The 15,530-nt window shown below is 41.0% G+C and overlaps 1 protein-coding gene and 1 long non-coding RNA gene across 2 annotated transcripts in view; one reads left to right on the plus strand and one right to left on the minus strand.

The window, feature by feature from the left end:
• Positions 1-2,786: 2,786 nt before the first annotated feature.
• On the plus strand, positions 2,787-8,876 carry LOC116096008. The gene is made up of 3 exons (XR_004120797.1): positions 2,787-3,226; positions 3,491-3,541; positions 8,622-8,876. It is a non-coding gene; the product is annotated as an uncharacterized LOC116096008 (long non-coding RNA).
• The window catches only part of Aldob (aldolase, fructose-bisphosphate B), a 13,275-nt gene continuing 1,957 nt past the window's right edge, over positions 4,213-15,530 (minus strand). The window contains exons 2-9 of the mRNA XM_031377385.1: positions 12,611-12,732; positions 11,539-11,750; positions 10,337-10,391; positions 8,625-8,785; positions 7,402-7,485; positions 6,393-6,567; positions 5,807-6,006; positions 4,213-4,570 (exon numbers count right to left, since the gene is read on the minus strand). Of these exons, the coding sequence (XP_031233245.1) occupies positions 4,475-4,570; positions 5,807-6,006; positions 6,393-6,567; positions 7,402-7,485; positions 8,625-8,785; positions 10,337-10,391; positions 11,539-11,750; positions 12,611-12,722 (1,095 nt within the window). The 5' untranslated portion in view covers positions 12,723-12,732 and the 3' untranslated portion in view covers positions 4,213-4,474. The remainder of the gene's footprint in view (positions 4,571-5,806; positions 6,007-6,392; positions 6,568-7,401; positions 7,486-8,624; positions 8,786-10,336; positions 10,392-11,538; positions 11,751-12,610; positions 12,733-15,530) is intronic.

A 15,530-nucleotide genomic window follows, 5' to 3' on the forward strand; every position in this document is an offset into this window, starting at 1 on the left:
GACCAGGCTGGCCTCAAACTCAGAAATCCACCTGCCTCTGCCTCCCAAGCACTGGGATTAAAAGCGTGCGCTACCACCACCCGACAAGATTTAAATTCTTATTTCTTAATTCTAGGTCCTTCTTTAGTTAACACTTATATACCTATTAATTTATCTATTTTAATCATTAAATCCTATTCAGGTTTTTGCTTTGTGCATTATTTGTTGCTTAAGGCTAATATCAGTCCTAATAGACTGCTGTGTTTTGAACATCAGAATCAAATATTTGAAGGAAATTCCTCCTGTTTTCCTTGTGACTCATTAACATTTTTCTGGAGTACTTCAATATAAGATTAAGTTTGGGGTTTTTAAATATCTGAGGATAGAGTTCCAAGTCATTGGAACCCCAACTCAAACCTTATTAATTTGAGCAAATGACCCTTTTCCTATATACTGCCAGTTCTAAAATTCATTTCTAAGTTTCTTCTCACCTCAAATAGTGTGTGTGTTTATATAAATGTTGAGGCTGTATATGTACCTATCTGTATGTTCTTTTGTTTTATTGTCATTATACCATTTAGATGTTTAAAACATAGCTTATTTTAAACACTAACACTAAGGTGTTAGATGCCTTAGTTGATAAAGCCCCCTGATACCAAAACTGGAGATCCTGGTAGAAGTAGCGAGAACAAGTGCGGTTTATCCTCTAACTTCCACATTTCCACTAGGCAGGCACATGATCTCAAACACACAAAATAATTTTTAAAACTACCCTATGTATTAAATTGCACCTGCCCTAGATTGTCCCAATTTATTTTATACCAGTGGTTCCTAGGTCGAGGTCTACTAGTGATGAGGCTTCTTAGAACTCTTCTCAATTAAAAAGGAGAGGGAAGAGGAGGAGGAGGAGGAGGAGGAGGAGGAGGAAGAGGAAGAGGAAGAGGAGGGAGAGGAGGAGGAAGAGGAAGAGGAGAGAGCCTTAATCCAAAGTGTGTTTTCACTGAAAGCTTAGATAAGCTAATTTATTCTAAGAACAACCATAATTCCTTATCCAATGCCTTGAGATAATGTGTTTCCAAAATCAGATCTTTTCAGATTTTGTGGGGAAAATGCAGTGCTAGCACCATTTATTACATAACTCTCCACAGGGCCTTGGCAGTGCCTCAAACACATTAATACCTTTATTATACCAATGATGACGGACAGCCTTGGGTCAATTTCTCCACCAAGTAATTTCCTGCAAACTTATATAAAAACTCAAAATTTTCCAGAACATTTATTTTAGAACTGTGAATAACGGGTTGTGAGCTTGTTCAGATGTACTGTCTTGTTTCTTTTCTCAACAACATGAAAAATACATAATTTATAGATGAAAAGAGCAACAGTGTGTGATGTGTCTATGGTCCCATAGCTAAATTGTAAAGCCAGCTTTTGAATGTAGTTGGGGCTTGTAATGCTGTGATAAAACACTATGACCATAAACAACTTGGGGAGGAAAGGGGTTATTTTTATCTCACAGCTTACAGTCCATCATGACAGGAAATCAGGGCAGGAACACAAGCAGGAATCTAAAGGCGGGAACTGAAACAGAGCCCATGGAGGAATGCAGCATATTGGCTTGCTCCCCTCCATAGCTTGCTCAACCTGCATTCTTTAAGAGCTCAGGACCAACTGCCCGGTGGGTGGCACCAACCACACACACACACACACACACACACACACACACACACCCAGGCCCGTCTGATAGAGTCCTTTTCTCAAGTGAGGTTCTTCTCAAATGACTCTAGCTCATGTCAAGCTGACACAGAAATTTAAAATGTGCTCTCCTTGAAGAGTTTTCAAACTACAGTAGCCCAAATGTCCCAAACTGGATTTGAGACCTTGGATGACTTCTTAGGGCACTGGAACTCAGTCTGCTCCTCTTGCTGTGAGATCCCTAAGTATTGAAATCATGTGGACCTACAGTCCATTTTGGGTTTAGCCTTTGGCCTTGCCTTCCTCATGATGTCTGTAAGCCTTTGAAAGCTTATATTCTCATTGTCCCATAGAGTATGAATTATTTAAAATAGTACATTTTTATAAAGCATAATGTAGGCCCATGTTTGAAATTCAGCTTTCATTAAGTCTCTTTAGATTTTTAATGCTTCTCTTGTCTTTGAAGGTCTTTTAGTTACCTCCCCATAATTACAGTTTGCTTTAGCTTTTAACCCCCTTCTTTTTTACTTCTCTTCCTGTTTCTCTAACTCCCCCAGTTATGTCCTGATTCTTCAGATGGGGAAAAAAAATAACACATTTCTAAGCTTATTACTTTCAACATTTAGGTAATTCTTTTTTTGGCTCTTAGTATTTATGTCTTCAAGTATATTGTTTAGTAACTAATCAAAGTATTTTCTGACACTAAGGCAGTTGTTTTCTAAGTGTCTCTTTCCCTTGATTCTTTCTAGTCTGGTTTAAATGCCACCTCCTCCTATATTACAAGTACCTAGCTAGCAAGTCTTCCCCACTTACCAACCAACCCCAAGTCGGTGTCTTGTTTTTCTTTACTGTTTAGGCTTGTTTGGCATGAGCATATATTTCCCCTAAAGACAAAATTTCTTGTACTTTTTAAGTTTATAATTAGATTTTATTTTAATATCTTTATTTGATGCTCAAAAGATGGTAAGAACTGAAGTTTAAAGTCATATAATTGTTCTCTTCATGTTACTCGGGATTCAGGAAATTAATGTAAATAAGATTCCAATAGGTTAAAACCCTTCAGTACAAAGGTATGTCAGAAGCTAGGGAAAGTACCTTATATAAATCTTCCCCAGGAAAATGTTAATTAATCTTGACCAAAGATAAAAGTCTGGTTATAGCAATTTCATATTTAACCATTAATAGCATCTAAAAGGTTAATATAATTTTTAGGCAGAGGAGGTCTGTCACTTAAGGTGCTACCCACAAGCTTATAGGACAGGATATGAAAGGACTAAAGTTCCTTGTCATTACATTAAAACCTGTATTATCAATGTTCCAAATTCTAAATTCTAGTCTGTGAAAACAATGGCAGAAACATTTTGACAATTTCAATGCAAAAAAAGTTGTAGAGCTGAGTCCTAAGGACTTTATCTGTAAAACAGAAGCCCTTTGCTAAATGACCTAGATTTATCATCAAGATTAGTTTTGAAATACTTAAATGAATGTGGTTGCTTCTAGGAAAGTACTGACGAGTACAAGGAAACAAATCTTGAAATGTAGATGGCACACAGTAAGTAAAATTCACTTTCCTATGCTGTACTCTAGGGCTGCCTTAGAAGACGCCCCCTGGGTGAGTTCTCTTATTCCTCAAAATCATATATTTATGCCTCTGTTTCTTAATTTACTTTATGTAGTATCATTTGCCTTTCTATTATTCAAGGAATTTAGTTTGCTATGTCCTGTATCATAATAACAGGTCTGTATTAATAATTGTGTCTAATTCCTTCATTGTTTAAAGCATTGCTTCTTAACACATCTGTTTTATTCCTAATAGCCTTCAGTGTTTTTCCCCTCCCTACTCATCATATATCCTAATTCCCATCAGGTAAGTCATTCTTTCTGTATTGTCCAAAGTTTCAGGGTTTACATTCTCCTGTGACTATGATTTTCTTAAATTGTTTTGAAAACTAGGTCTGAACATTGACAGCCAAAAACTGTGTAACTAAAATTATGTAACTATTGTTTCCTGCATAGCTAGGTGGCCAGCTTAACTTTGAGAGGAAAATGTAGTTCTCTGTCACAAAACCTGGATTCTTGGGGTTTGGGGAGGGGAATGTGCCAAGTCAGAAGGTGCATCAACTTGTTCTTTACACTAGGTTGGAAGGGACGATTCTCTGTTGCAGCTTAGTATTCTCAAATATTCTCAAACTAAAAGTCTAGACTGGCTGCTCTCAAGTATGGCTGCATATTGGAATCACCAAAAGAACAGTTATTTAATCTGATAGAGTTTCTAATGTAATTCAGCTAAAGGGAGCCATCAGCCATTTGACTGCAGTGACTATCTGAAGCTGAGGGTACTGACTATTGGTGTCATATCTGGTATAGACAAAGACGACGCAGTGCAGAATCCATCCCCAAGAGCAGAAAAGTGAAACAGTACCACCTGAAGGTTTATACACTTTTTATTTCTTCTTCTGTTGCTGTGCCTCCTCTATAACCTTCTCCATCCTCCGCTTCTGAGGTGCTTTTCTCAGTAATGGCTATGTGCATGGAAGACTGACTTTCCTTGGAGAGCCTGTTCTTTTCTTGGATGAATGTTCTGGAACACGGGGAACTGGAGGTATTCAGAGACTATTGGGTGACATGCTCATACTCGAGTTTCAAAGCTGATTCGGCTTTTCTCCTGTGTTTATGATTCGCATACGGTGTGTTTTCAGAAGTTCAATCAAGTGTTATCTAATTTTCAAGGCTGACTGAAGCCTTTCGGGGCTCCAACCAAAGTATTTAGAACTGGAGCCTGGCTGGTAGGTGATGGTACCTAGTAGGTGTAGGAGGCTGTGAAGAGTGACTGGGTGGCAGCAGCACCTGAAGAGCCTGTGTGAACATACTGTCCTTGGGCCGCCTGGCAGTTAGCCTGAAAACCAAACATAAGATACTGAATAAAGGATCCACAGCACCTGTCTTGATACTCTCTACTGCTCATTTGAAACCACCTACCCTTCCATTTGATGATTTTAACTCTTCATACTAATGCTGCTGAATATTTCTGTTGGTGCCCCTTCTTTCTCTGCCTTCTCCCTTATTCTCCCAGTGATATGGTTATTTGTTTGTCATCTTTGAGGTTCATGTCACTTACTGCCCATTGCTTCCTCCTTCCTGTCTTTCTAAGACCAAGAACAGTCTCTTACATCCTGTACCATGTAGGTCCTAGCTTCAATGGCCCTCACTCCCTAACCTCACTCTCCTTGGGCTCCTTTTACTTGACATTTCATTCATACCATCCTCTCTCCTTGTGCTTTAAACTTAATCTCCCTGAGCACAGTGCCTGCTTTGTTTACTCCAGTTCTTGTACCACAGAGCTTATTTCAAACCTAATATTTACTAATAGACAACTTATTTTTGGTTCTAGTTTCTCCTGAATACCTTTCTGGGTCTTTTCCTAATACTTTTGTTTTTAAGTAGAATAGCTTTTATTTATTCTCGGACAATTTAATATGTGTAAACAATACATCTTGTTCATATACATAACCCCAGCTTCTCTGTCCCACTTCCCCCAGGAATCCCCAGGACTTCACCCCTGTGCTTTCTGTCCTGTCCTTTTTAGTTTTTTGTCAATAACCCACTGAGTCCAATTAGAGCTTCATGTTAAAATTCTTAACAAAATCTTCAAATGAGCACCTTTCTCTTCTTTGCTGGAAATTTTTGTTGAGGGGCACTGGTATGCTGCTCAATGCTAATCTCAGGACCTTTGATTTTAACTTCTCTCTAGTATGTAATATCGATTCCTTGAAACTCTTCTAACTGTTCCTGTGATCCTTGGCTCATCCTACAATGTAGTTGCTAGGTTTCTCCTTGTCCTTTCTTGTAACAATCTCCAAATGAAAGGCATCTCAAGTTCGGGAGATGAGAAGAAGTGAACATTTTATCTCCTTTCCCCTGAAGTACCTTGACTGAGGATCCTTTTTTCTTTTATTCTCAACTGTCTGACTAGGGTAAAAAACCCAAAACCCTTTCTAACCCCTACTCTTCCTATTGAACTGTCTAATGCATACACCTAGGAGACACTATCTGTGAGGAACATTTTCCAAACAAGAATGCGAGACCTCACATACCAGCTCTATAAAGAAGATGAGAGAGAACAGCTTCTTACCACAGCCCGCTTCATGAAAGCTTCCTGGGTTGCCTTCTTGTTTGCAGCCTTGCCACCCCAGGCAGCCAATGCGCTGGCCTGAAGGGCTCTTCCATATGAAAAGCTTAGTTTCCAGGGCCTTGGTAGAGGGCATCGGTTGATAGCATTGAGGTTAAGTGTAGCATCCTCCTCACTCATGCCTCCAGACAAAAAGCAGATACCTGTAATGGGAGAGGTCATCGTACTGTATAGTCTCAGCGTGGAAAAACAAGCAATAGGCCTAAAAGCAATATAATGTCGTAATCTTTCTTCTACTGGATTTGTGTGGGACTGGGTCACAGAATTAAGTTTGCCCTTGTTGAGAGAGGGCCTTTAATAGGGAGGGCAGTGAAATGTTGAGGAAATGCACATTTATGAGCCTTCGGGTAGATTGAAAAAGATACTCAGCATCACACAGTAGGAGATAAAATGATTGGATGCCTGTGACGTAGAAGGTGATATCTTGTTTCAAGGATCCAAATGGGCTCCACACGAATACAGATGTTTGTGGCTATCTTCTGAAGGATAAAAGCCAAGGCTTTAAGTCTGAGGAGATAGAAGGCATTACCAGGAACAGCTGCAGGAACAGTTCTGTGGAGAGCTGTGACGGTGGCCATAGCCACTTGCTCTGGTGTATACTTCTTGGTGCAGGCATGTCCAGCAGTCACCATATTTGGCTTTAGCAGGGTGCCTTCCAGGTAAACATGATGATCATTGAGAGCCTTGTAGACAGCAGCCAGTACCTGAAGAACAAGGGGACAAATAGATGAAACTTGGAGTAAATCTTAGAATCACCTGATGCGGGCACTTTTGTATTACAAGGGTGCAGATGAAGTAATCTCCATGTGTATCTTGGACAAAGCCACTAAGATCCTCAAGTCTACTCTGGGCTATGTATTTGCAAACTATAACATTGAGCCCTACCATACTGGACCACTACAACTAGCTGTCCCTCTGCGTGAACTATTGTCATGGCTTTATTTCCTAGACAGTCATTATCTCTTCCCATTTCCTTGTTCAGTGTCATCATCTGAGACAGCCTTGATTCAGTAGTTTGTGACATCTAAACTAGCTTCCAATTTTCTATGGAACCTTAATGATAATAGTAACGTACATATCCTATTTCAGACCACACTTCTCTTTACATGTGGAGAAATTCAAGTGAAGTAACATAATGTCTGTCATAGTTTCTTATGACTTATCAAGAAAATCAGTCTTCTGAAACTGCTATGACTAGTTTAGAAAAATCCCATGAGAACAACATGGTTCATATTTGCTCGTGTGAACCTTTTAAGATTTCATAGCGTACACACAGAATTGAGGTCCAAAAGAGGCAACCTGCCTCGTGCCAGGTTGCACAGTAGGCAAAAGGACTGTTAATTCCAAATCTTATTCCTACAAAACACTACACAGTGAAATGTTGGGGTTCACAGGCACCTCTTTCCCTTCCCTGTGCTACTTAATGATAATGAACTAGAGGTTATTTCTGAAATTCATCTATTTTATGTTTAAGTAAAGACTTTTTCTTAAAATAAAAGTTTGTAACTGGAGTCAAGAACTTGATGTTCCAAACCTACCTTCTCCGAAACATACTGGCAGTGCTCCAGGTCATGGTCTCCGTCAGGAAGCACCTCAGGCTCTACAATAGGGACCAGCCCATTCTGAAAAGGGAAATGGGAGGAGACACAAATGAGGTAATGCTCACTGTGGTATTCTGCCAGGGAGCAGCCGACAGATGTGTCTGAACGAATAGGAAGGTATTAGGGAGAAATGCTGTGTTGTTCAGTTGACGATGGTTAAAAGAAATGCATGGTGAGCACTTGTGGCTTAAACACACACACACACACACACACACACACACACACAAAAGCGAAGTTAAAGGAGAGCTTTTCTGGAATGTGTTAAAATGCAAACATTTAGTTTCTATATCTTATTCTAACTACACACCCTTCTAGCTATCTAAGAAACTAGAGGCTATCCTTTTCAAACCAAGTTTAACACTAAAAAATATCTTCTTCTATGAATTAAGGGAGAGTTTATAGTTCTTACTGGAAATTTCCAGGTACCCACAGCTCCAGTCATCATCCTATAAGAAACAAGTTGTGATCAAGACTAGTTCCAAGTTACCACCCTCTAGCTAGGGATCTAAGATGACCTTCTCTGGGATATTATGAAGTATAAACAAGCAGATTCCCCACCTCCAGAGCAATGGTTCTCAACCTGTAGGTCACAACCCCTTCAGGGGTCACATATCAGATACCCTGTATATCAGACAGTTACATTATGATCCATAATCGTAGCAAAATTACAGTTATGTTGTAGCAACAAAATTATGGTTGGGGGTTACTATACTACAAAGTGAACTGTATTAAAGCGTTGTAACATTAAGAAAGTTGAGAAATACTGCTCTAGGGACTTGTTTTTTTAAAGTCAAGCTGGACTTCATTAAAAGTTTGTATTTATTCTGCTCTGATTTTGTGTGTGTGTGTGTGTGTGTGTGTGTGTATTGCTGTTCAGGGTCTTTTATTTTATTTATATTCCAAGTGTTGCCCCCTCCTGATATTTTTAAGATTTGGCATATAGAACAGTGGTAGAGGGCAGCAGTTTATAGCATTGACTGTGAAGTCATAGGTTAATAGGATTCCTACTGGCAAATATATATATGTTTGAGTATGCATATATATGTATGTATGTATGCGTATACTTTTGGTTGTGTCTAATTTTATGTCCAAGATTATGACTAATTATAATGAAATTGAAAAGAGAGACTCTGAAGAAAGAAACGGTCTATTTTTAGCACCTGCTGACAGATGCTGGCATAGCGAGCCAGAGCATTGGCATTTTCTTGGATAGCAAGGCTGGAGGGACACTGGTCAGCGATCCTCAACACAGCACGCCACTTCCCAAAGTCAACTCCGTCTTTCTTGTACTGAGCACAGCGTTCAGAGAGGCCATCAAGTCCTGCAAGTCACAACAGAAAGAGGGGAGGGGCTTCTTTGTACCTTGTGCCTAGTCCCTGGGGTTTCTTATTTAGTAAAGGACTTTTCCAGTGGGTTGTGTTTGAGAACTAAGAATAGCCAAACAAATAAGCACTGATCCCAGGATGGAGCCAGAAGGCCCAGATTTAATAACCCCAGTTTTGACATATTTGATGTACTCTAAGTAAAACCTAGGGAACTCATAGTCAAAAGCAATCCTCATAAATGTTGAAATTGATGGTTAAATGTCCTAACTATAAATCTGGAACAAGTGGAAAGTGACAGCTGAGATTCAAATTCTGCTGAGCTAACCTGATGGGTGGGACTAACTTCTTGGACAAGGAATATCTTTCAAAAAGATCTGTTTAGCATGTTATGGAAAAAAGATCCAAACTGGCCCTTTCCTCTCTACTTCTCCTGGAATTTTCTGTAAAAATAATGTTTCCAAGTACAGTGTGTCTTTTCTAGGCAACATACTGAGGTAAGTACTATATATAAGTATAGTGTTTAAAATAGGCTGTAAGTAGTCTGCCAACTAAGCATTGTCACCCGTTTTATTGTGATAGAACTAAGAATTGGCCCAGGGCCGCACAGTTATTAAATGGAAGAGCTGGGATTGATAGGCTGGGGATCTAGCTCAGTGGTAGGGTGCCTGCCCTGTGAGTGTGAAGCCCTGGGTTCAATTAGCCACAAAGCTGGGTGTTTTAGTTCATTCCCATAATCAAATACTCTGGAGACTGAGACAGAGTTCCAGGCCAGTCTGAGCTACAGAGTGAGACTATCTCAAAAAACCCAAACAAGGTTGACTACACGGCTCAATAAATAAAAATGCATGCTTCCAATGGTGACCTGAGTTTGAGCTCTAGAACTCCCATACTGGAAGGAAAGAACTAAGTTGTCTTCTGACCTACACACACACAGTATGGTATAGGCACATGTGCACACCCATGTGCTTGCGCACACACACATACACACACACACACACACACACACACACACACACACCATAAAAACAAAAAATATTAGGGATATAGTTTAGTTGTAGAGTGATTGCTTAGTATACTGAAGGCCCTGGATTCAATCTGCAGTGGATGCAGGAGAGAAAGGTAGAAAGGAAGGATGGGAGAGAGGGAAGGAAAAAGAGAGGGAGAAAAGGAGAGGAGGGACAAAAAGAGGGAGGGAGGGAGAAAGGGAGAGAAGGAAGGAGGAAGAGAGGGAAGGAGGGAGGAAAAGGGAGAAAGGGAGAAAAGGAGGGAAGAAGAGAAGGAGGGAAGGAGAGAAAGAGATAAGGAAGGCTGGCAGTCTGGGCTGGGTATGTATCTCAGTGGCAGAGCTTTTGCCTAGTGATACTGAAAAGCCCCTAGGTTCCATCTCCAGCACCAAGGAGTGTTTGGGGGAGCAGGGCAAAGGAAACAACCACGCAGGTATACCCACTGGTCTTAGAACTGATAGTCATGTTTCCTCCCTTCCTTCACTTGCCTTCAACTCTACCTTACATGTCATCCTTTGTCTCATCAGTAGATAAGGGTCTTACCTTGAATGGTGGTTTCTTTGTTTGTTCCAGCAAGTGGGGCACCTCCTTGGTCCAACTGTGGGTAAAACAATGAACAGGTTGGCAAGGGTCAAGCAGAAGTGAGACAGAACTCTCCTCTTACACAAGCAAGTCAATTCAGAAAGCATCTGAGTCACTGAAGGGACTCAAAACCATTCAGCAGAAGGGAGATTGCCTGCTGGGAACTCAGTGTCCGTCCTGATCTTTACTGAGCATCTGCTCCCCCAGGCACTGTGTTCAGACAGGAGGTAAGAGATTAGGAGTGTGCTGGACAGTGATGGCATGTGCCTTTAATCCTAGCACTTGGGAGGCAGAGGCAGGTGGGTTTCTGAGTTCGAGGCCAATTTGGTCTACAGAGTAAGTTCCAGAACAGCCAGGGCTACACAGAGAAACCCTGTCTCAAAAAACCAATTAGGCTAGAGAGATGGCTCAGAGGTTAAGAGCACTGATTGCTCTTCCAAAGGTCCTGAGTTCAATCCCCAGCAACCACATGGTGATGGCTCACAATCATCCGTAATGAGATTTGACTCCCCTTTCTGGAGTGTCTGAAGATAGCTACAGTGTACTTACATATAATAAATAAATAAATCTAAAAAAAAACAAGATAAGGAGTGTAATATCTGCTCAAAGTAAAAGAGAGGTAGGTAGCCTGTGTTTCAGCACCCCACGGGCTACGATTTTCATTCCGACTCTCTAAAGTAAGGAGAGGAGTTAAATCCACCCCTGTATGTTCTGTGATGGATTAAGTAGTGCTTGCAGATGTGTGTATTCAATTCATGCTCATTTTCATTGGAGAACTGCATGCTGTATTGAAGACTCAGGAAGAAGACAGGACCAGTGCTTTAATAAAAACAACTGTTGACAGAAGCTACAGGACTGGGTCTGCTTTAAAACGGGGTTCGTTCCTTGTATCATGCATACAGCAGATACTCATTGTCTCAAGAAATGAGGAAATAGGTACACAGAAACACTAAATTCCTAGTGAAACAAGCAAACAAACATCCCTGGTTGAAAAGAGAGCACTGGAATAGGAATCTGGAGTGGATCTAGGTCTCCATCTGGGAAAGAGAATGGAAAGAGGTGAAAAACAAAGGTGCTCTTTTGAGTTCCGGGCTTGTACTATCCAGGGTGCTGGGAGTGTGCCTAGGAAAAGTCTGAGTGAAATAGGAATCGAGAGTATTCACCTTGATGCCCACCACAATTCCCTTCTCCTTGAGAATGTTTCTGAACAGTTTTCCCTGGCTGTCCTTCTGGTAGAGAGTCTCATGGAAAAGGATCACTCCGCCGATGCTCTGGCTGATGGAATTGTCCACACTAAAGAGGAGCTCCCGGAACTGCCTTCGGTTCTCCTCTGTGTTTTCCACCTTTATCCTTTGTAGGCGGTTTCCCATGGTGCCTAGGGAGAGAAGCAAGCCAGTGCTACACTGTTGTCTTTCCCCATGTTCAATATTTCTCATGGGATGAGAAGCAAGGACCTCTTCACCTTCCTTTTAAACCTAGATCTTCAAAGTTTCTCTGTGGGTTTTGATCCTCAAAGAAGGAGATATTAGTTGATCTATGACTGATGACTGAGAAATATATAGGCTGCCATGTAGGGGTCAGGTGGATATGAAGGCTCTTTGGGATGCAGAAGGCCCTCTATCCCTCTCCTCCCCTCCTCTTCTCTCCCTACTCCTCCTCTCCTCTCCCCTCCCCTCCCCTCCCATTCTCTCCTAAATCTCATTTGATACCCACACAATAGGAGGGATGAGACAGGCTCTTAATTTTACCTCTTATAATTTTAGTGTAGACTATGCAAGACTTCTAGCTCTGCCCTGTGCATCCTGTGACTTCCTTAGTCACAAACCCTGCCCTAGTCTAGGTGCCTCCCGTCCGGTCTAGGCTGGTTTAGTCTAAACTCTCTGCTTAGCAGCAGGTCCAAACTGGGATAAGGCAGAACTCACCACCCAATTCTGTTTTGCATGACAAATCCAGCTCACTTTCTGTTTCTCTTCAAGGCAAGTTCTCAATACCCTGTCCGAAGTAAACAGCTATAAAGAACTGACAGCTGTGGATTTCTCCTTGGTTATTGAATTTCTGAATTCTACACAGGCTGGATTTCTATTATGGAGGGCCCGTGTTTCTTCCTTTGGCATTCTAGAATCTTCTTATTAATACTCTAGGGCTCTAATGGTCTATCTACACCCACTCAGTACACAAACCTTTACTGGTACAAGCATGGTATGTTCTTGTATGGCATAACTTTCTTACACTCACCCACAGATTCATCTGCAGCCAGGATGCCCTTCCCATTTGCAACAATGCGCTGGGCAATTTCAGAGAGCTCCTTCTTCTGCTCTGAGGTGAGGGCTGGAAATCGATGAGCCATGATGACAGGTCTACAAGAAAAGAATACAGGACAACTGTACACGAAATTGTCAGTATCTCCGATGGATTAGTGGCCAGGACAGTTAAAATGTACAGACAGGCTAGATGGGGCCTGTTGACACTTCTGGTCCATTTCCAATGATCTCTGTTGTGTCCCCTTCACCTAAGTAAGGGTGGTTATTCATGATGGATAAGGGAAGATGCCAGATGTTCAGGGTGAAGGTAAGAGGTCAAATACTCATAGTAGCCTTAAATAGAAGACTTCCCAGACCTTTGGGCTCACTGATTTTAGTGGGCTGAACCACTAAAATCTGTCAATTGGAAAGAACTTCAGTAATGGGCTCTCTGTCCTGTGAATTATTCTAAATGGCCATGACTACTCCCGCTCCCCCAACCCCAGGTCTCTAGTACCAGAAGATTATTCTTTAGGGAACCATTTTAAGAGGGGAAACATATGCTTCTCCTTAAAGTTAACCTCCCTCTGACTTTGGGTTAGAGCAGAGGAAGCAAAAGGGTTAATTTTCCTTTCATTTTACCATCTATGAGACTACTTGGGTTGCACCACTTAGAAATTTTTCCCAGAGCCTCTGGACTAAGAGGAATTCTGGCCTTTGCTGAAATCAAATGGTGTTCTCTGCTGCAAGTACCCTCTCTGCTAAGCTCAGAGAGACACCTCCACCTACCCAAGCAGCCTTCTCTGTAGCAGCCTGAGCTCCAAGTTGGAAGAAAGCTAACTTGCCACCCAACTTTATCCTTTAGCCACCTCTTCCCATTCTCTGTATCCCTTTGGGGGAAGTTCTCAGTATCCTACCCCTTGAGATATAAGGAACCAATGCCTGCTGAACTAATTCATGAGGGGATGTACCTGGTGACGTCGCTATCACTACTCTCTACTTCCCAAATTCTTGTCCTTACCCAGTACTGTCATTGGGCATTAGGGAAAGCCAGTGGGCAACATTTTTAGGAAAAAAAGTATTTCTTAGACTCTTTCTAGTCCCAGCCACAGGTAGATGGCATTTTCCATGTTTACGTAGTAAATTTAGCTTGTCTAGCTTCAAGGGTTTTTAGCTTCAGTTTAGAGATCTTCAGATGGGCAAAGGCCAACCATAGTAACCTTCAAATGAAGGCACAAAATGCCCCTCTCAGTTTAACTATTGGCAGAAATAAGCTGACAGTTGCCAAAAAAAACCCATAATAATAAAAAATCCAAAAAATTAATACAGTAATAATGGCACATCATTATTGTGTTGTGTCAAGCATTATTGTATCAAGCATGTTGCCAATTGCTTGGCACCATGTAATTTATTCCTCACAGTAATCTCAGAAAGGAGTTTGATCCTGCCCCTCTCTGTGGTAGTTTAAATGAGCGTGATCTCTGTAGGCTCATATAGTTGAATACTCAGACCCCAACTGTTAGAACTGTTTAAGATTAGGAGGTATGGCCTTGTTGGAGGAGATGTGTCACTGGGAACAGGCTTTGAGGTTTCTAAAGCCCATGTCATTCCCAGTTAGTTCTCCGTCTCTTAGCCTCATGGATGCGCCTCAAGATGTAGCTCTCAGCTACTGATCCAGTGCCACGCTTGCCTGCCTGCTGCCATGCTTCCTGCTGTGATGGTCATGGATTATAACCCTCTGAAACTGTGAGCTCCAGACTAAATGCTTTCTTTTACAAATTGCCTTGGTCATGATGCTTTGTCATGGCAATAGAAAAGTTACTAAAAACACACTCCTATCATTATATTAGGAAGGACTATATGATCATCTAAAGGATTTATTGTAGGGCTAATACCTGGTAATGTACAAAGTTAGGGGAAAGGGTAGTACTCCCCTCTATTCCCCTTTTATTCAAAGGGAAGAGTGGAAAGGACTGAGGCAATCCTAACCTGATGACAGCCTAGTGCGCCTTGGGTTTTGAGTTATCACCAATTCACAAACATCTGACATTCGTAAGGAGATTTGTGGCCAGTTCATCAGATGAGTCTTGGTTCAAGGACCAGCAATTCATCTCTAGTTAGAATCTTAGGCAAATCATAAAAGGACTCTTGAGTTTTAATATTAATTACTTGACACTAATAATACCTGCTTTGGTTATCTGATTACAGATGACTCACTTGTAACCTCTGAATACTGTGGTTGCTCAAAACGTAAGCTTGTTAAGCTGTATGATAAGTATGAAGATGTTTTATAGATGATAGGGAAACAAGGTATTAGCATTTCTGTTTTTAAGCTTTTGAAAGAACAGTCATGTGCATCTAAAGAGCACCCCCGTGTCTGTTACTGCCAGGCTATTTTCTCCATCCTGGGTATGCCGACTCAACAAGAATTACAGGGAAAAGTCAAGTCAAACTCACCCTGTTTACAGGAAGTTAAACTTCTACAAAGGGACTAAAGGTCTGTACCACATCAGCACAAATATTACCCCTCAGTTAATCATAAAACTAAGTCACAGGTCAATGTTCGTCACTGGAAGACAGAACGCCAGCCTGGAATACTTAACGATAGTGAACTTTACTCCTTTAAACTTCTGATTTCTAAGGTCCCAAGTCACTTAATTTTTAAAAGTGTGATGTGGGAAATTTTCATTAATTATCAAATGAAAAACTTCCAGAAAGTATGTAGTAAATACTTATTGTCCTATTAAAAAAATAACAAAAGAAATTATAATATATTATTAATAGTCTTTCTAAACTAAGAGAGGCTAGTCTACTGTTACTTCTGCAGAGCAGAGTGGGAAGGCCTCACAGCTTGTCACATGCATTCTTTACCTTCTTATACCTTCATGTGTATATATATATATATATATATATAT

This window comes from Mastomys coucha, unplaced genomic scaffold (assembly GCF_008632895.1).
Source record: "Mastomys coucha isolate ucsf_1 unplaced genomic scaffold, UCSF_Mcou_1 pScaffold18, whole genome shotgun sequence".
NCBI classification, from domain to species: domain Eukaryota; kingdom Metazoa; phylum Chordata; class Mammalia; order Rodentia; family Muridae; genus Mastomys; species Mastomys coucha.